The sequence below is a fragment of the Pristiophorus japonicus genome, chromosome 5 (assembly GCF_044704955.1).
Source record: "Pristiophorus japonicus isolate sPriJap1 chromosome 5, sPriJap1.hap1, whole genome shotgun sequence".
NCBI lineage: Eukaryota > Metazoa > Chordata > Chondrichthyes > Pristiophoridae > Pristiophorus > Pristiophorus japonicus.
Window position 1 is genome coordinate 299,845,832 of NC_091981.1, and position 20,846 is coordinate 299,866,677.

At 51.2% G+C, this 20,846-nt stretch overlaps 1 protein-coding gene across 4 annotated transcripts in view; it reads left to right on the top strand.

Moving 5' to 3' along the window:
- Positions 1-20,846, top strand: part of LOC139264786 (IQ motif and ankyrin repeat domain-containing protein 1-like) — a 168,917-nt gene that overhangs the window by 28,916 nt on the left and 119,155 nt on the right. For all 4 annotated transcript variants that reach the window (XM_070881921.1, XM_070881924.1, XM_070881923.1 and 1 more), the window contains exon 3: positions 3,231-3,347. In XM_070881921.1, coding sequence (XP_070738022.1) covers positions 3,231-3,347 — 117 coding nt within the window. The remainder of the gene's footprint in view (positions 1-3,230; positions 3,348-20,846) is intronic.

Genomic DNA, 20,846 nt, shown 5'->3' on the forward strand with positions numbered 1-20,846 from the left:
CTGCCAATTCCTTGTTCCCCATTATAAATTCCCCTGATTCTGACTGTAAGGGAGCTACATTAGTCTTCACTAATCTTTTTCTCTTCACATATCTATAGAAGCTTTTGCAGTCAGTTTTTATGTTCCCTGCAAGCTTACACTCATACTCTATTTTCCCCCTCTTAATTAAACCCTTAGTCCTCCACTGCTGAATTCTAAATTTCTCCCAGTCCTCAGGTTTGCTGTTTTTTCTGGTCAATTTATATGCCTCTTCCTTGGATTTAACACTTTCCCTAATTTCCCTTGTTAGCCACAGTTGAGCCACCTTTCCTTTTTTATTCTTATGTCACACAAGGATATACAATTGTTGTACTTCATCCATGTGATCTTTAAATGTCTGCCATTGCATATCCACCGTCAACCCTTTAAGTATCATTCTCCAGTCTATCCTCACCAATTCACGTCTCATACCATCGAAGTTTCCTTTCTTTAAGTCCAGGATCCTAATCTCTGAATTAACTGTGTCACTCTCCATCTTAATGAAGAATTCTATCAAATTATGGTCACTTTCCCCAAGGGACCCCACACGACCAGATTGCTAATTAATCCTCTCTCATTACATAAGACCCAGTCTAGGATGGCCTGTTCTCTAGTTGGTTCCTCGACATATTGATCGAGAAAACCATCCCTTATATACTGCAGGAAATCCTCCTCCATAGTATTGCTACCAGTTTGGTTAGCCCAATCAATACGCAGATTAAAGTCACCCATGATAACTGCAGTACCCTTATTGCACGCGTCCCTAATTTCCTGTTTGATGCTGTCCCAACCTCCCTACTATTGTTTGGTGGTCTGTACACAACTCCCACTAACGTTTTCTGCCCTTTGGTGTTTCGCTGCTCTACCCACATAGATTCCACACCATCCATGCTAACATCCTTCCTTACTATTGCCAGTAATGCTACCCCACCTCCTTTTCCTTCCTGTCTATCCTTCCTGAATATTGAATACCCCTGGATGTTGAGTTCCCAGCCTTGGTCACCCTGGAGCCATGTCTCCGTAATCCCAATTACATCATATCCATTAACAGCTGCGGAGTTAATTCATCCACCTTATTACGAATGCTCCTCGCATTGAGACTCAGAGCCTTCAGGCTTGTTTTTTTTTAACACTCTTTGTCCTTTTAGAATTATGTTGTAATGTGGCCCTTTTTGATTTTTGCCCTTGATTTCTCTGTCCTCCACTCTTGCTTTTCTCCTTCCGACCTTTAGCTTCTGCCCCCTTTTTACTTCCCTCTGTCTCCCTGCATAGGTTCCCATCCCCCTGCCATATTAGTTTAATCCCTCCCCAACAGCACTAGCAAAAACTCCCCCTGGGACATTGGTTCCGGTCCTGCCCAGGTGCAGACCGTCCGGTTTGTACTGGTCTTCCCTCCCTCAGAACCGGTTCCAATGTCCCAGGAATTTGAATCCCTCCATTCTGCACCATTCCTCAAGCCACGTATTCATCTGAGCTAACCTGCAATTCCTACTCTGACTAGCACGTGGCACTGGTAGCAATCCTGAGATTACTATCTTTGAGGTCCTACTGTTTAATTTAACTCCTAGCTCCCTAAATTCAGCTTGTAGGACCACATCCTGTTTTTTACCTATACCGTTGGTACCTATATGTACCACGACAACTGGCTGTTCACCCTCCCCCTCCAGAATGCGCTGCAGCCGCTCCGAGACATCCTTGATCCTTGCACCAGGGAGGAAACATACCATCCTGGAGTCTTGTTTGCAGCCGCAGAAACACCTATCTATTCCTCTTACAATTAAATCCCCTATCACTATTGCTCTCCCACTCTTTTTCCTGCCCTCCTGTGCAGCAGAGCCACCCGCGGTGCCATGGACTTAGCTGCTGCTGCCTTCCCCTGATGAGTCATCTCCCCCAACAGTACCCATGGTGGTGTATCTGTTTTGGAGGGAGATGCCCGCAGGGGACCCCTGCACTACCTTCCTTCCACTGCTCTGCCTGATGGTCACCCATTTCCTAACTGCCTGTATAACCTTTACCTGCGGTGTGACCAACTCACTAAACGTGCTATTCACGACATCCTCAGCATCGCGGATGCTCCAGAGTGAATCCATGCGCAGCTCCAGTGCCGCAATGCGGTCTGTCAGGAGCTGCAGCTGGATGCACTTCCCGCACATGTAGTCGTCAGGGACACTGGAAGCGTTCCTGATTTCCCACATAGCACAGGAGGAGCATGACTCCGGTCTGGGCTGTCCTGCCATGACTAACCCTTAAATTACTTAACTTGGCAACAATGCCAAAGGTTTCTTACGACTAAGAACAAGAAGAAAGATAAAGAAAAAGAAAACTACTCACCACTCAACCAGCAAATCAATTACCCTCTTTGCTGTGATGTCACCCTTCGATTTTATACTCCATCCCCTTTGCAATAAAGGCCAAGATACCTTTGGCCTTCCTGATCACTTGCTGTACCTACATACTATCCTTTTGTGTTTCATGCACAAGTACCCCCAGGTCCCGCTGTACTGCAGCACTTTGCAATCTTTCTCCATTTAAATAATAACTTGCTCTTTGATTTTTTTTCTGCCAACTGACACTTTCCAACATTATACTCCGTCTGCCTAATTTTTGCCCACTCACTTAGCCTGTCTATGTCCTTTTGCAGATTTTTGTGTGCCCTCCTCACACATTGCTTTTCCTCCCATCTTTGCCAACCCGAGAATGAACCATTTATCCCGACTCTCTGTTTTTTGTTAGTTAGCCAATCCTCTATCCATGCTAATCCATTACCCCCAAACCGGTGAACTTTTATCTTGTGCAGTAACCTTTTATGTGGCACCTTGTCAAATGCCTTCTGGAAATCCAAATACACCACATCCACTGGTTCCCCTTTATCCACCCTGCTTGTTACATCCTCAACGAATTCCAGCAAATTTGTCAAACATGACTTCCCCTTCATAAATCCATGCTGACTCTGCCTGACTGAATTATGCTTTTCCAAATGTCCTGCTACTGCTTCTTTAATAATGGACCCCAACCTTCTCAAGGGGCAGTTAGGGATGGGCAATAAATGCTGGCCTGGCCAGCGATGCCCACATCCCAGGAACGAATAAAGAATTAAATAATCAAGTATGCTGCTCTCGCGCTGATTGGCCCATCACACCTCTTATCTGTCGGAAGCTGTATCCTGTTGCCATGGTTGCTTCACCTGTTTTTCTCTCCTTTTCCGTCAGCTTCCAACGCGGGTCCCTACTGCAAGACTGGGAACATCTGCAGTCCCAAGAAGTGGAACGCAGGCGTAAAGTTTGATCCGGAACACTCCGCCATAAGACCTGACAAAAAGTTGGAAGGTTAGAGTGCAGCCCGGGAACCCGCCCAGTGCAGGGTCCCCACGACAACGCGCGAAGGACAAACTGTGGGTGCTGGGATTACACAGCAAGTCAGAGAGTGTCAGTTGTGGCTCAGTGGGCAGCACTCTCTCTCCCTCGCCTCTGGGTCAGAAGGTCGTGGGTTCAAGTCCCACTCCAGGGACTGGAGCACAAAAATCTGAGCTGGCCCACTTGTGCAGTGCTGAGGGAGCGCCGCACTGTCGGAGGTGCCGTCTTTCGGATGAGACGTTAAACCGAGGCCCCGTCTGCTCTTTTGGGTGGACATAAAAGATCCCATGGCCACTATTTCAAAGAGGAGCAGGGGAGTTATCCCCGGTGCCCTGGGGCCAATAATTATCCCTCAATCAACATAACAAAAAAAACCAGATTATCTCGTCATTATCACATTGCTGATTGTGGGAGCTTGCTGTGCACAAATTGTCTGCCGCGTTTCCCACATTACAACAGTGACCTCACTCCAAAAGTACTTCATTGGCTGTAAAGCTTTTTGAGATGTCCAATGGTTGTGAAAGGCGCTATATAAATGCAAGTCTTTTCGATTTTAATCGAGAAAAAAAGGGTAAAGTTTCCGTTAATGTCTCAGAACCTGCAGAAGATAAAGGTACGCGGAGTCAGAGGAAATGTATTAGCATGGATAGAGAATTGGCTGGCTAACAGAAAGCAGAGAGTCGGGATAAATGGGTCCTTTTCTGGTTGGAAATCGGTGGTTAGTGATGTGCCACACGGATCGGTGCTGGGACCACAACTGTTTACAATATACATAGATGACCTGGAAGAGGGGACAGAGTGTAGTGTAACAAAATTTGCAGATGACACAAAGATTAGTGGGAAAGCGGGTTGTGTGGAGGACACAGAGAGGCTGCAAAGAGATTTAGATAGGTTAAGTGAATGGGCTAAGGTTTGGCAGATGGAATACAATGTCAGAAAATGTGAGGTCATCCACCTTGGGGGAAATAAAAAAAGTAAAAGGGAATATTATTTGAATGGGGAGAAATTACAACATGCTGAGATGCAGAGGGACCTGGGGGTCCTTGTGCATAAATCCCAAAAAGTTAGTTTGCAGGTGCAGCAGGTAATCAGGAAGGCGAATGGAATGTTGGCCTTCATTGCGAGAGGGATGGAGTACAAAAGCAGGGAGGTCCTTCTGCAACTGTATAGGGTATTGGTGAGGCCGCACCTGGAGTACTGCATGCAGTTTTGGTCACCTTAAGGAAGGATATACTGGCTTTTCAGGGGGTACAGAGACGATTCACTAGACTGATTCCGGAGATGAGGGGGTTACCTGATGATGACAGATTGAGTAGACTGGGTCTTTACTCGTTGGAGTTCAGAGGATGAGGGGTGATCTTATAGAAACATTTAAAATAATGAAAGGGATAGACAAGATAGAGGCAGAGAGGTTGTTTCCACTGGTCGGGGAGACTAGAACTAGGGGGCACAGCCTCAAAATACGGGGGAGCCAATTTAAAACCGAGTTGAGAAGGAATTTCTTCTCCCAGAGGGTTGTGAATCTGTGGAATTCTCTGCCCAAGGAAGCAGTTGAGGCTAGCTCATTGAATGTATTCAAATCACAGATAGATAGATTTTTAACCAATAAGGGAATTAAGGGTTATGGGGAGCGGGCGGGTAAATGGAGCTGAGTCCACGGCCAGATCAGCCATGATCTTGTTGAATGGCGGAAAAGGCTCGAGGGGCTAGATGGCCTACTCCTGTTCCTAATTCTTATGTTCTTATGTTCTTATGTAACCTTACTCCAACCTACCTTAGAGATTTCCTCAGCTCTCCATTCCTGCAGGCATCCTCCGTGTCTCAGACAGAGGCTGCCCCTCCTCCCCATCCCCACTTCCCCCCTCCAGCCGCTCCACCCCTGCCCGCTGGTCTGTTAATGGCAGGGCCTTGTCTGCACGCAAAGCCTCGGTTCCCCATCGTCAGCCACACGGAGCGGGAGAGGAAGGTTCAACCGAGGGCCGGTCCAGGCAATAGATCGGGGGATGGTGGAGCCGGTGTAGAGAGCATCGGGGATTGGGGGCCAGGCAATTGATCGGGGCAGAGTGAGGCCTGGCAATCGGTGGGAGGCCTGGGGTGGACGGGGAGACCTGGGGTGGGGGGAGGTTTGGGTGGGGGGAGGTCTGTGGGGGTGAGGCCTGGGGTGAGGGGAAGCCTGGGGTCGGGGGGGGGGAGGTCTCGGGTGGGGGGAGGCCTGGTGTGGGTTGGCCGGGGGGCAAGAGGCATGGGGAGGTGATTGTAGGCCCAGGATGGGGATCTCCGATCATGGGGGGTGGGTTTAGAGGGACTCAGGGTCCAGGGAGTGGGTATAAAGCCACTTATCTCCTGGATCTAGCAGTCCCTGCCTCAATTTAACTGCTGGGTTTCACGAATTGTGTGTGGGGAGTGTGGGGGGTGGGTAGGGGTGAGGGGGGATGGGTTTGGCGGGGGAAGGGTGTGGGTGTGGGGATGGGGGTGTAGGGGTGGGGTTTGAGGGAGGTGTGGGTACAGGGAGTTGGGGTGTGGGGTGGGGTTTGGGGGGGTGTGGGGGGTTGGGAGGGTGTGGTGGTGGGGTTTGGAGGGGTGTGGGGGGTTGGGAGGGTGTGGGGGTGGGGTTTGATGGGGGTATGTGGGTGGGGTTGTGGGGGTGGGGGGGGTTTGGGGGTAATATATCCTTACTATACAGTACAAATGCATACGAGTCCCATACTTGAGAGAAGGTCACTCTGTGACCAGTAACCTTTATTTGCCAGCACTGAAGTGATGAAGGTGGGTGGAGCTTCCCCTTTTATACCTGAAAGTCCAGGTTAGGAGTGTCTCCCACAAGTTCACGCCCTAGTGGTCAATGTTCTCAAGGTGTACAACTTAGGTCAGTTCATACATGGGTTACAATGACAGTTGAATACATGACATCACCTCCCCTCCAAACTCTTATTGGGATCACAGGTTGAGTCTCTCTGGTGATTTACACTCCCTTGTAGAGCGCCTGAGTTGGGGCTCCGGTTGTTGGACGCTGGCCTGAGTGTCTGCTGTTTGCGGTGGCTCAGGCCTGTCCGGACTGCCCACAGTGACTGGGCTCTCCTCCCTTTGGTTCCGGTGTTCGGTCACCTGTGGAGGGGTAAACTCTACGTCGTGTTCTTCCTCTGCTTCTTCTATGGGGTTGCTGAACCTTCTTTTAGTTTGAGCCTCGTGTTTACGGCAGATTTGTCCATTGGTAAGTTTAACTACCAGAATCCTATTCCCCTCTTTGGCAACCACAGTGCCTGCGAGCCATTTGGGCCCTGCAGCGTAATTGAGGATAAAGACAGGGTCATTGACATCAATACATCGCGCCCTCGCATTCCCGTCATGGTGGTCACATTGTGACCGGCGCCTGCTCTCAACAATTTCTTTCATGGTTGGGTGTATAAGGGATAACCTGGTTTTGAACATCCTTTTCATTAGCAGCTCTGCAGGTGGGACCTCTGTGAGCGAGTGTGGTCGGGATCTATTGGCCAACAGGAGGCGTGATAAGCGGCTTTATAGGGAACCCCTTTGGATTCTGAGCATCCCCTGTTTGATTATCTGCACTGCTCGTTTGAGGCCGGCTTGAACGGTGCTGTCCTGACATGGTTGATACCATTTCCTGCCATGATGTCCTGGAATTCAGTGCTTGTAAAGCACGGGCCATTGTCGCTGACCAAAACGTCCGGTAGACCATGGGCGGCGAACATTGCCCGTAGATTTTCTACCGTGGCAGAGGATGTGCTTGAATTAAGAATGTCACACCCGATCCATTTGGAGTAGGCATCAACTACAACTAAAAATATTTTTCCCATGAAAGGACCTGCGTAGTCCACATGGATGCGTGACCATGGCTTGGCGGGCCAGGAGCTCCAGCCGGATACACTTCCCGCATATGTAGTCGTCAGGGACACTGGAGGTCCATGACTTCCCACATAGTACAGGAGGAGCTCAACACGTGTCCGAGCTCTCCTGCGATGAGTGACCCCTAGATTAACTTAATTTGGCCACAATAATGCTAAAGGTTACTTACTAATAAAGAAAAGAAAAAGAAAAAACTACTCACCAATCACCAGCTAATTCCTGGACGCATTGCCCAGCTGGACACACGTGTTGCACCTGCGAACACAAAGTTCCAGGTCTGCGTCTATCAGTGGCCACCAAACATGTGACCTGGCAATTGCCTTCATCATGACAATGCCCGGGTGCTCATTGTGGAGTTCTCGGATGAATGCCTCTCTGCCCATCTGGGGCATGACTACACTGTTTCCCCACAGTAGGCAATCGGCCTGAATCGAGAGTTCATCCCTGCGCCTGTGAAATAGAAACATAGAAAATAGGTGCAGGAGTAGGCCTTTCGGCCCTTCGAGCCTGCACCACCATTCAACAAGATCATGGCTGATCACCCACCGCAGAACCTCCCCCCCCACGCTCCCTCCACACTCCCCGACCCCCCCCCCCCCCCCCCCAGCCGCAAGGACCACATCCAACTCCCTCCCGAACGCATCCAATGACCTGGCATCAACAACTCTCCGTGGCAAGGAACCCCACAGGCCAACAACTCCCCGAGTGAAGTCATCTCTCCCAATCGCAGCCTCAAACAGTCCACCCCCCCATCCCAATAGCGTGCCCGCCCCCCGCCCCCCAGCCCCCGGCTCCGGACCCACCCAACACCGGGAACACTCCCCCTGCACCCAACCCGTCCCGTCCCGTCAGAATCCTTCCCAAATGCCGAACACCCCCGGATGTCGAGCCCCACAGCTCCGGCCACCCCGGAGCCACGCCCCCGCGACGCCAACCACACCACATCCACCAACCGCCATCTGCGCAGTCAACCCGTCCACCCCACTGCGAACACTCCCCGCACCGAGGCACAGAGCCCCCAGGCCCGCCCCTCCAACACACTTCGCCCCCCCCCCCCCCAGACCTCCGCTGCAATGTGGCCCCTCCTGTCCCCCGCCCGAGGCACAGAGCCCCCCACCTCCACCACTCTCCCCTCCATCCCCCGCCCCCGTCTCCCCTCATCTTCCCTCTGCCTCCCCGCACAGGCTCCCATCTTGGGGGCGGTAACCTTCTGGGGCAGGGAATTTTAGCCCCCAGCCTGGAAGTCCTGCTCCCACCGCAGAACTGGCCTTACAACCCCTCAATGGAAGCGGAGTGCAATTTCCCCACTCCACTTCCTTTGGGGGCAGTTACCAGGGCACGACTGGATGCTCCTGTGACAGTGGGAACTGGTGCTCTCCACTCTCTGTCCTGTGACAGTGGGAACTGGTGCTCTCCACTCTCTGTCCTGTGACAGTGGGAACTGGTGCTCTCCACTTTCCCGTCCTGTGACACTGGGAACTGGTGCTCTCCACTCTCCCGTCCTGTGACAGTGGGAACTGGTGCTCTCCACTCTCTGTCCTGTGACAGTAGGAACTGGTGCTCTCCACTCTCTGTCCTGTGACAGTGGGAACTGGTGCTCTCCACTCTCTGTCCTGTGACAGTGGGAACTGGTGCTCTCCACTCTCCCGTCCTGTGACAGTGGGAACTGGTGCTCTCCACTTTCCCGTCCTGTGACAGTGGGAACTGGTGCTCTCCACTCTGTCCTGTGACAGTGGGAACTGGTGCTCTCCACTCTCTCTCCTGTGACAGTGGGAACTGGTGCTCTCCACTCTCTGTCCTGTGACAGTGGGAACTGGTGCTCTCCACTCTCTGTCCTGTGACAGTGGGAACTGGTGCTCTCCACTCTCTGTCCTGTGACAGTGGGAACTGGTGCTCTCCACTCTCCCGTCCTGTGACAGTGGGAACTGGTGCTCTCCACTCTCCCGTCCTGTGACAGTGGGAACTGGTGCTCTCCACTCTCTGTCCTGCGACAGTTTGAACTGGTGCTCTCCACTCTGTCCTGTGACAGTGGGAACTGGTGCTCTCCACTCTCTGTCCTGTGACAGTTTGAACTGGTGAAATGGTTTCAATTCCTCAGGGCATGCCCCATACAAGGCTGCCCAGTCCCCATTCAGGACACATTTCTTGACTAAAGAGAGTAGCGGGTCTCTATTTGTCCAGACTTTAATCTGACGGGCTGTCACGGGTGAACCTTCGCTTTCGAAAGCTTCAACAGCCATGACCATCTCAGCAGCATGCTCGGTTGCCCCCTCGGTGGTGGCTAGTGGGAGCCTGCTGAGTGCATTGGCGCAGTTTTCAGTGCCCGGTCTATGCCGAATTGTATAGTCATAGACGGCTAACGTGAGTGCCCACCTCTGTATGCGGGCCGACGCATTTGCATTTATGGCCTTGTTGTCGGCCAAAAGGGACGTTAGGGGTTTGTGATCTGTCTCCAGCTCAAATTTCCTGCTAAACAGGTACTGGTGCATTTTTTTTACAGCATATACACATGCAAGCGCTTCCTTTTCTACCATCCCGTAGCCCCTTTCTGCCTGGGACAGACTTCTGGAGGCATAAGCTACCGGCTGTAACTGACCCTTGGCATTAGCATGGTGCAACACACACCCGACCCCATAGGACGACGCATCGCACGTTAAAACAAATTTCTTACATGGGTCATATAGCGTTAACAGATTGTTGGAGCATAACAAATTGCGTGCTCTATCAAAAGCCCTTTCCTGGCTATCCCCCCAGATCCATTCGCGACCTTTGTGTAGGAGCACGTGTAGCGGCTCTAACAGCGTGCTCAATTTGGGAAGAAAGTTACCAAAATAGTTCAGGAGCCCCAGGAACGAACGCAGCCCCGTCGTGTTACGCGGTCTGGGTGCTCTCTGGATCGTTTCCGTTTTGGATGCAGTAGGTCTGATCCCGTCTGCTGCTACCCTGATCCCCAGGAATTCTACCTCTGGAGCTAGGAAGACACACTTCGCCTTTTTCAGTCATAGACCTACCCGGTCCAGTCTGCGTAGCACCTCCTCCAGGTTGCGGAGGTGTTCTTCAGTATCACAACCCGTGATGAGGATGTCGTCTTGAAAAACCACCATCCCTGGAATCGACTTGAGGAGGCTTTCGATGTTTCGCTGAAAGATCGCGGCGGCCGAGCGAATCCCGAACGGACATCTATTGTACTCAAACAACTCCTTGAGTGCCGTGATGGTGGTCAGCTTCTTCGACTCACTCACCAGCTCCTGGGTCATGTAAGCTGTCAGGTCCAATTTTGAAAAAAGTTTGCCACCGGATAGCGTCGCAAAGAGGTCTTCCGCTCTCGGTAGCGGGTACTGGTCTTGGAGTAACACCCGATTGATGGTGGCCTTGTAATCACCACATATCCTGACCGACCCATTCGCCTTGAGCACCGGCACAATCGGGCTCGCCCAGTCACTGAATTCGACTGGCGAGATGATGCCTTCCCTCAGCAGGCGGTCCAATTCGCCTTCTATCTTTTCCAAGTACGGCACTACTCTGGCCTTGTGATGTACTGGCCTAGCGTCCGGGTTTATGTGGATCACTCCCTTGGTCCCCATGAAAGTTCCAATGCCGGGTTGAAATAGTGAGTCAAATTTGTCCAGGACCTGTGAGCATGATATTTGCTCCACAGAAGAAATTGCATTAACATCGCTCCATTTCCAGTTCATGACAGCAAGCCAACTCCTCCCCAGCAGTGCGGGACCATCCCCCGGGACAATCCAGAGTGGCAACCTGTTCTCCGAATCTTTGTGGGTCACGACTACCGTGGCGCTGCCTAGCACCGGAATGATCTCTTTTGTATATGCCCGTAACTGTGCAATAATTTTGGACGCCCACAACTTGTCGAAGTGTTTGATACTCATCCGGGACTGGCCCCCGTGTCTAGCTCCATTGATACTGGGATGCCATTGAGGAGCACTTTCATCATTATCGGTGGCGTCCTGGTGTATGAACTGTATATGTGCTCCACATGAACTCGCTGAACTTCAGCTTCCAGCGATTTCCCCCAGTGTCCATTTGGCCTCGTAGGGCTTACATCGGGCCCGTCCTCCTCGTACATCAACCTGGCTGCAGGCTTCCTGCACATACGCGCCAAGTGACCGCTGATGTTGCAGTTTCTGCAGGTATGTTGCTGATACCTGCAAGCTCTGGCTGTGTGTTTGCCACCATACCTCCAACATGAGCCGTTGTTGGAAACAAAAGGTCCATTACCAGTCGATCGTCTCTGACATATGTAACTGTCCTTAAATGCACCATTGACAGTTGTTGATGACCCCATTACTGGCCGCATTGTCCCTTGTGATGGTGTGAATATCAGTTCAGCTAGCCATTGTCTCTGTTGAATTCTCCCTTTGGGTTCGACTACATGCTCGGGCATGTCCGATTGCCCCTGTCTGCCTGGAGAACTGTGTGCCGCGTTAACAATGTTGACTCCCTGTCCATTTGCTGCATTTAAACCAAGATTTTTGTCAAACATCATTCTGGTCTCTTCCTCCCCTGAGACAAATGTCTGGGCCATCAAAGACGCGTTTCCAGGGTAAAGTATTTGATCTCAATCAGTTTCCTGAAAACCCCAGCGTGCCCGATGCCCTCAACAAAAAAGTCTCGCAGCATCTCCGCTCTGCATGCATCTGGGAACTTACATAGGCTCGCCAGTCGCCAAAGATCTGCCACGAAGTCTGGAACACTTTGCCCTTCTCGCCGCCGGTGCGTGTAAAACCGGTGTCTCGCCATGTGCATCCAGCTCGCCGGTTTAAGGTGTTCCCCGATCAACTTACTGAGCTCTTTAAAAGTCTTGTCCGCCGGTTTCTCTGGCACTAGAAGGTCCTTCATCAGGGAGTACGTCCTGGATCCACAAACCGTCAGGAGATGAGCCCTGCGTTTGTCGGTCGAATCCTGTCCCAACTATTCCTTAGTGATGAAACTTTGCTGTCGTCTCTCAATAAAGTCGTCCCAATCATCACCAACACAGTACCTCGCTTCTGTGCTGCTAGTGGCCATGCTCGCGTGGTTTATCCCAGTTTCTTGTTGCCAATAATATGTCCTTACTATACAGTATAAATGCACACGAGGCCCAGACTGGAGAGAAGGTCAGTCTGTGACCAGTTACCTTTATTTGACATGACTGAAGTGATGAAGGTGGGTGGAGCTTCCCCTTTTATACCTGAAAGTCCAGGTTAGGAGTGTCTCCCACAAGTTCACCACCTAGTGGTCAGTGTTCTCACAGTGTACAACTTAGATCAGATTATACATGGATTACAATGACAGTTGAATACATGACAGGGGGGGGTTTGGGGGGTGCGTGTGTGGGGGATGGGGGTTTGGAGTGTGGGTGTGGTGTTTGGGGGTGAAGGTGTGTGGGGGGGTGGGCGTTTGGGGAGTGAGTGTGGGGGTAGGGTTTAGGGGGATGTGGGGGTTGCGTGTGTGGGGGTGGGCTTTGGGGTGTGGGTGTGCGGGGGGGTTTGGGCGGTGGGGTGTTGCACGGACAGGTTTACAAATCGCAGACTATTTCCGCTCACTGGAGAAACAACCTCATTAGCATATGAATCACCGTTTGTTGAGCTGTGTGAATACATTCTATAAAAGCTCCAACATTGCAAGGCCAGACTCCGTACCCATTGCATTCTGTGGAGAAATTATAAACAACAAACCAAAGTGTGACTGACCGAAGATCGCAGGAGCCTTGTACACAACCTCCCAGCCCCAAGCACAACACATTCACATTATCCATTCTCATCTGCCCCGCTCCCCACCCCCCGCCCCCCCGCCCCCACTGTCCTTCTCTTCTCCACCACCCTCACCCTCCCCCGTCCTTCTCTTCCCCCCCTCCCCCATCCTTCTCTCCTCCCCCCCCCCTCTCTCCCTCCCCCCCCCCCCCAATCCTCACCCCCCCCCCCCCCCAGTCCTTTCCTCTTCCCCCCCCCCCCACCTATCCTTATCTCCCTCTTGTCCTCTGTGGTGGAGGTCTGCAGAGTGGGAGGTAATAATTAAATTACCGTTGGCGAGTTGCTGCAGTGCATCGTGTAGATGGTACACACTGCAGCCAGGGAGCGCCGGTGGTGGAGGGAGGGGATGTTTAGTCCAGGGGCACTGATCTCGCAAGCTGATCTGTCCTGGATGATGTCGAGCTTTTGAATGTTAATGTACCCAGCTAAGCAAATGGTGAGTATTCCATCACACTCCTGTCTAAAGCCTTGGAGATGGTGAGGGGAGAGGGTGGGGAGCGGGTAGGGAGAGGGTGGGGACAGATGAGGAACTGAGGCACATGGCCGAGTCTCCAGCCCATGTCCTGCACATGTAGTCACCTTGTTGATAATGACTGGGCCAGCTATACTTCTGGTCAGTGGTGACTCCACAAGATGAGGGCCAGACAGACTCTCAGAATATTTTCAGCAATGGGAGGTCTTAGCTGTTGAAGACTGGAGGAGATGGCTGGACTTTCTCTTGTTGGCGATGGTCATTGCCTGGCACTACTGTGGTACGAATGTTACCCGCCCCTTGTTGGGCCAAGTCTGGATGTTATCCAGGTCGTGCTGTAGTGTGACATGGAGGTGAACGCTGGAATTGTCTGGGAACAGCCCCACTCCTGGTGTCGTGACGGAGGAATGGTCGGTGATGAAGCAGCTGAATATGATTCGGCCGAGGAGACACTCCGGAATCTGGGGCTGTGATGATTGGCCTCCAACAACCACAACCTTCGTGTCGGAGGGGTCTATTTTATCCTCATCGTCCTGTGCTCGCTTGGACTTCTCGGTCAAATGCTGCCTCGATGTTGAGGGCAGCTGCTTGCCTCTGGCATTCAGCCCTGTGTCCGGGCCTCGATCAACACTGTGATGACGTCTGGAGCCGAGTGGTTCTGGCACAACCCAAACTGAGCAGGTTATTGCTCACTAGCACGATAGGTGACTCCTTTCATCACTCTATTTTTGACTGTACAGTAGACACCTCTACTCGCTGGAGAAATGCCACCAATGATGTCTCCGCAAGAGCCTAAAAATCCCCTGGGAGGACAGACGCACCAACGTTAGTGTCCTCGACCAGGCCAACATCCCCAGCATTGAAGCACTGACCACACTCGATCAGCTTCGCTGGGCAGGCCACATTGTCCGCATGCCAGACACGAGATTCCCAAAGCAAGCGCTCTACTCGGAACTCCTTCATGGCAAACGAGCCCCAGACGGGCAGAGGAAACGTTTCAAGGACACCCTCAAAGCCTCCCTGATAAAATGTGACATCCCCACTGACACCTGGGAGTCCCTGGCCAAAGACCGCCCTAAGTGGAGGAAGAGCATCAGGGAGGGCGCTGAGCACCTCGAGTCTCATCGCCGAGAGCATGCAGAAATCAAGCGCAGACAGTGGAAAGAGCGTGCGGCAAACCAGTCCCACCCTTACCCTCAACGACTGTCTGTCCCACCTGTGACAGGGACTGTGGTTCTCGTATTGGACTGTACAGCCACCTAGGGACTCATTTTAAGAGTGGAAGCAAGTCTTCCTCGATTCCGAGGGACTACCTATGATGATTTGACTGACAGAAGGCTGCTAGCTTGGCATGGTGAAAGGTTCCTATATTTGGGGAATGCGTCCCGGTACCTGGGAAATTTACTCATTGTCAGGTCGATGGCTGTGTCAGACTCCACTCAGATTCTATAGATTTTATAAAAGTCCCCATGGATTGGAAGGTAGCAAATGTAACCCTGCTGTTCAAGAAAAGAGGGAGAGAGAAAACGGGGAACTACAGACCAGTTAGCCTGACACCAGTAGTATGGAAAATGTTAGAATCTATTATTAAGGATGTGGTAACTGGGCACTTGTAAAATCGTAATAGGATTGGGCAGAGTCAACACCGTATTTATGAAAGAGAAATCACATTTCACAAATCTATTAGAGTTTTTTGAAGATGTAACTAGCAGGGTAGATAAGGGGGAACCAGTGGATGTAGTATATTTGGATTTTCAGAAGGCATTCGATAAGGTGCCACACAAGAGGTTATTGCAGTATAATGTGGATAAATGTGAGGTTATCCACTTTGGGGGCAAAATCACGAAGGCAGAATATTATCTGAATGGCGGCAGATTAGGAAAGGGGGAGGTGCAACGAGACCTGGGTGTCATGGTTCATCAGTCATTGAAAGTTGGCATGCAGGTACAGCAGGCGGTGAAGAAGGCAAATGGTATATTGGCCTTCATAGCTAGGGGATTTGAGTATAGGAGCAGGGAGGTCTTACTGCAGTTGTACAGGGCCTTGGTGAGGCGTCACCTGGAATATTGTGTTCAGTTTTGGTCTCCTAAACTGAGGAAGGACGTTCTTGCTATTGAAGGAGTGCAACAAAGGTTCACCAGACTAATTCCCGGGATGGCGGGACTGACATATGAGGAGAGACTGGATCAACTGGGCCTTTATACTCTGGAATTTAGAAAGATGAGAGGGGATCTCATAGAAACTTACAAGATTCTGACGGGACTGGACAAGTTGGATGCGAGAAGAGTGTTCCCGATGTTGGGGAAGTCCAGAACCAGGGGACACAGTCTAGGGGTACTGAGGGAATGATCAGCCATGATCATATTGAATGGCGGTGCAGGCTCGAAGGGCCGAATGGCCTACTCCTGCACCTATTTTCTATGTTTCTATGTAAACAAAATTATGGTTCATGGGATTAGGGGTAATATACTAGCACGGATTGAGTATTGGTAAACAGGGAGTAGGAATAAACGGGTCATTTTCGGGATGGCAGGCTGTAACTAGTGGAGTGCTGCAACGAACCAGCTATTCACAATTGATATTAATGACTTAGATGAGGGGGCCGAGTGTAATGTATCCAATTTTGCTGACAATACGAAGCTAGGTGGGAAAGTAAGCTGTGAGGAGGACACAAAGGTTGCAAAGGGATATGGACAGTTAAGTGATTGGGCAAGAAGATATCAGATGGATAATAATGTGGGGAAAATGTGAAGATATCCACTTTGGCAATAAAAATGGAAAAGCAGAATATTTTTTAAAAGATGAGATATATAGGTTTTTAGAGTCTTAAGGGAAAGAAGGTATTGTGTTCCTAACACAGATGAGACTGCACATGGGGAGGTTAAAGTAACAGTGACTTTATTAAGACATTCCAGAGTGAGGAACAGGCCTTAGGGGGCCGGCTTATATACAGTGTTCCCAAGGGATGCTGGGATGAGCTCCCTGGTGGCGGAACATGGGAGTGCATGCTTTACAGATACACATCACTCCCCCGCAAAGTCAAAGTGAAAACTATTTACAAGGTGAGGCGGTCGGGAGCCTTTCTTTCCCTGGTGGACTGCCTCGGTACAAATGACTGTTCTGGTGTGTTGGCTGTGCCCTCGCTGGGCTGGCGTGTTGTTGGGCCTGCAGGGCTGCTGGGTGAGCCTGGCCTTGCTGGGCTGTTGGGCGTGATGGGTTCGATTTCCTGGTCCGGTGTGGTGTTGTTGATCCTTTGGGTGTGTGTTGTGGGCTCGAAAAAGGTGGTGTCTGCTGTGGGTTGTTCAGGGCAGTCTGTGAACCGCAGCCTCGTTTGGTCCAGGTGCTTTCTGCAAATTTGTCCATTGTCTAGTTTGACTACAAACACCCTACTCCCTTCTTTAGCTATCACCGTGCCCGCGATCCACTTGGGACCATGTCCATAGTTTAGCACATACACAGGATCATTCAGATCAATTTCCCGTGACACAGTGGCGCGACCATCGTTTACATTTTGTTGCTATCGCTTGCTCTCTACCTGATCATGCAGGTTGGGGTGACCCAGCGAGAGTCTGGTTTTAAGTGTCCGTTTCATGAGTAGCTCAGCCGGGGGCACCCCTGTGAGCGAGTGGGGTCTCGTGCGGTAGCTGAGCAGTACTCGGGACAGGCGGGTTTGGAGTGAGCCTTCTGTGACTCGTTTAAGGCTCTGTTTGATTGTTTGTACTGCCCGCTCTGCCTGCCCATTGGAGGCTGGTTTAAACGGGGCCGAGGTGACATGTTTGATCCCATTGTGGGTCATGAATTCTTTAAATTCATCACTGGTGAAACATGGCCCGTTGTCACTGACCAGTATGTCAGGCAGGCCGTGGGTGGCAAACATGGCCCTCAGGCTTTCAATGGTGGCGGTGGCGGTGCTTCCCGACATTATTTCACATTCAATCCATTTTGAAAAAGCATCCACCACCACCAGGAACATTTTACCGAGAAATTGGCCCGCATAGTTAACATGAATCCTCGACCATGGTCTGGAGGACCAGAACCACAAACTTAGTGGTGCCTCAACTGAGCACATACGCTGCATTGCCATACACAGGACTCTAAGTCAGAGTCGATACCGGGCCACCACACGTGGGATCTGGCTATTGCTTTCATCATTACTATACCCGGGTGTGTGCTGTGGAGATCTGAGATGAACGTCTCCCTGCCCTTTTTGGGTAGCACTACGCGGTTACCCCACAACAGGCAGTCTGCCTGAATGGACAGTTCGTCCTTTCGCCGCTGGAACGGCTTGATTGGCTCTTGCATTTCAATGGGGATGCTGGCCCAGCTCCCATGCAGTATACAGTTTTTTTTTTACCAGGGACAGCAGAGGATCTTGGCTGGTCCAAGTCCTAATCTGGCGGGCCGTGACAGGTGAGTTATCATTTTCAAAAGCTTCCATGACCATCAACAAGTCTGCGGGCTGCGCCACCATCAACAAGTTTGCAAGTTGCGCCATTTCCACCCCCGTGGTGGGCAATGGTAGCCGACTGAGAGCATCCACACAGTTCTCGGTGCCTGGCCTGTGGCGAATGGTATAGTTATACGCTGATAGCGCGAGTGCCCACCTTTGTATGCGGGCTGAGGCATTAGTGTTTATCCCCTTGTTTTCAGCAAACAGGGATGTGAGGGGCTTGTGATCGGTTTCCAGCTCAAATTTGAGGTCAAACAGGTACTGATGCATTTTCTTTACCCCGAACACACACGCTAATGCCTCTTTCTCAATCATGCTGTAGGCCCTCTCGGCCTTAGACAAGCTCCTGGAAGCATAGGCGACAGGTTGCAACTTCCCTGCAACGTTAGCTTGTTGTAATGCACACCCGACTCCGTACGATGACGCATCACATGCTAGCACAAGTCTTTTACACCGGTTATACAATACAAGCAGCTTGTTGGAGCATAAAATGTTTCTGGCTTTCTCAAAAGCAATTACTTGTTTTTTTTTTCCCCATACCCAGTTCTCACCTTTGCTCTAAGAGGGTGCTAAATACCGGTAGGAAGTTACCAAAATAGTTGAGGAGTCCCAGGAACGACCGCAGCTCCGTGACGTCCTGTGGCCTGGGCACGTTCCTGATAACCTCTGTCTTGGCGTCTGTGGGCCGAATGCCGTCCGCCGCGATCTTTCTCCCCAAAAACACCACTTTTGTTGCCATGAAGACGCATTTCGACCTCTTCAGCCGCAGCCCTACGTGATCCAATCGCTGGAGGATCTCCTCCAGGTTTTGTAGGTGCTCGACGGTGTCCTGACCCGTGACCAATATGTCGTCCTGAGAAACCACCATGCGTGATATCGACTTGAGTAGGCTCTCCATGTTTCTCTGGAAGATCGCTGCAGCCGACCGAATTCCAAATGGACATCTGTTGTAGATGAACAGTTCCTTGTGCGTCTTGATGCAGATGAGGCCCTTCGAAGACTCCTCCAGCTCCTGCGTCATGTAGGCCGAAGTCCGGTCGAGCTTGGTGAACGTCTTGACTCCTGCCAGCATCGCAAATAGGTCATCTGCATTTGGTAGCGGGTATTGATCCTGTAGCGAGAAACGATTAATAGTTACTTTATAATCGCCGCAAATCCTGACCGTGCCATCACTTTTGAGTACTGGAACAATCGCGCTGGCCCATTTGCTGAATTCCACTGGGGAGATGATGCCCTCGTGTTGCAGCCTGTCCAGCTCGATTTCCACTCTCTCCCTCATCATGTGAGGTACCGCTCGCGCCTTGTGGTGAATGGGTCGTGCCTCTGGGACCAGGTGGATCCGCAACTTCGCCCCGGAAATGTTTCCAATGCCTGGCTCAAAAAGGGAAGGAAATTTGTTCAGAACCTGGGTACATGAGGCCTCATTGACATGTGATAGCGCTCGGATGTCATCCCAGTTCCAGCGGATTTTGCCCAGCCAGCTCCTTCCAAGCAGTGTGGGACCATCGCCCGGGACAATCCAGAGTGGAGGTCATGCACCGTGCCCTCGTAGGTGACCTTGACCATGGCACTGCCCAGGACAGTGATCAGTTCTTTGGTGTACGTTCTCCGTTTCGTGTGGATGGGGCTCAGGGCTGGTCTGAGTGCCTTGTTGCACCACAGTCTCTCAAACATCTTTTTACTCATGATGGATTGGCTAGCGCCAGTGTCCAGTTCCATGGCTACGGGTAAGCCATTCAATTTTACGTTTAGCATTATAGGTGGACATTTCATTGAAAATGTGAGCACCCCGTGTACTTCAGCATCTGCCTCCTCTCTCTCAGGTTCGAAATTGCTTTGATCCACCATGGACCGATCTTCCTCTGCCACGTGGTGGTGAGCAGGTTATGCAGAGCTTGCAGCTCTTCTGCAAACTCGTTGGAGGTGCTCCATTGTTCCACAGCTCTTGCAAACATCCCCTTTGAAGTGTCATGAATAGGCTGACTGGAAGCCTCCACAACGGCAACAAGGTGTGAATTGCCTTGCATTCATCCTTTGTTGTGGACTCTGAGTCATCTGGGTCACCTGAGGCCTGAAGGCAGTTGCAGACTTGTGGTTTCTGCCCTGTACATTTCTGCTCGCAAACACAGTTCCAGTTAATTTATGAACATTGCTAGCACTTGCATGCTGAGAGATTTGTTTGGTGTTATCACTGGTCGACATAAACGCCTGTGCTGTCGCAATGGCCTTACTGAGGGTCGGTGTCTTTTACAGTCAAAAATTTTCATCGGATGGTCGCGTGGCCAATGTCCAGTACAAACAAGCCTCTGAACATTTGCTCCAGGTAGCCATCAAACTCACATTGTCCTGCAAGTGGCCTTAGCTCGGCGACATAGCTCGCCACTTCCTGACCTTCAGATTGCTGGCACGTGTAGAACCGATACCTCGCCATCATCAAGCTCTCCCTCGGGTTAAGATGCTCCCGAACCAGTGTACACAGCTCCTCGTACGACTTATCTGTGGGTTTCACCGGAGCCAGAAGATTCTTCATGAGGCTGTAGGTCGGTGCCCCGCTGACCGTGAGGAGGACCGCTCTCCTTTTTGCAGCGCTTCCTTCTCCGTCCAGCTCGTTGGCTACAAAGTACTGGTCTAGCCATTCGACATAGACTTCCCAGTCCTCACCGTCCGAGAACTTCTCCAGGATGCCCCCAGTTTGCTGCATCTTTACGTTGGATTCGTATACTCATCATCAGTTATTGTGTTCCAAACACAGATGAGGCTGCACACAGGGAGGCTAAAGTAACAGTGTCCTCAGTCTTTATTAAGACACTCCAGAGTGAGGAACAGGCCTTAGAGGCCGGCTTATATATAGTGCTCCCAAAGGATGCTGGGATCCTTTGGGACTTCAGGGGATGCGCTCCCTGGTGGTGGAACATGGGAGTGCATGCTTTACT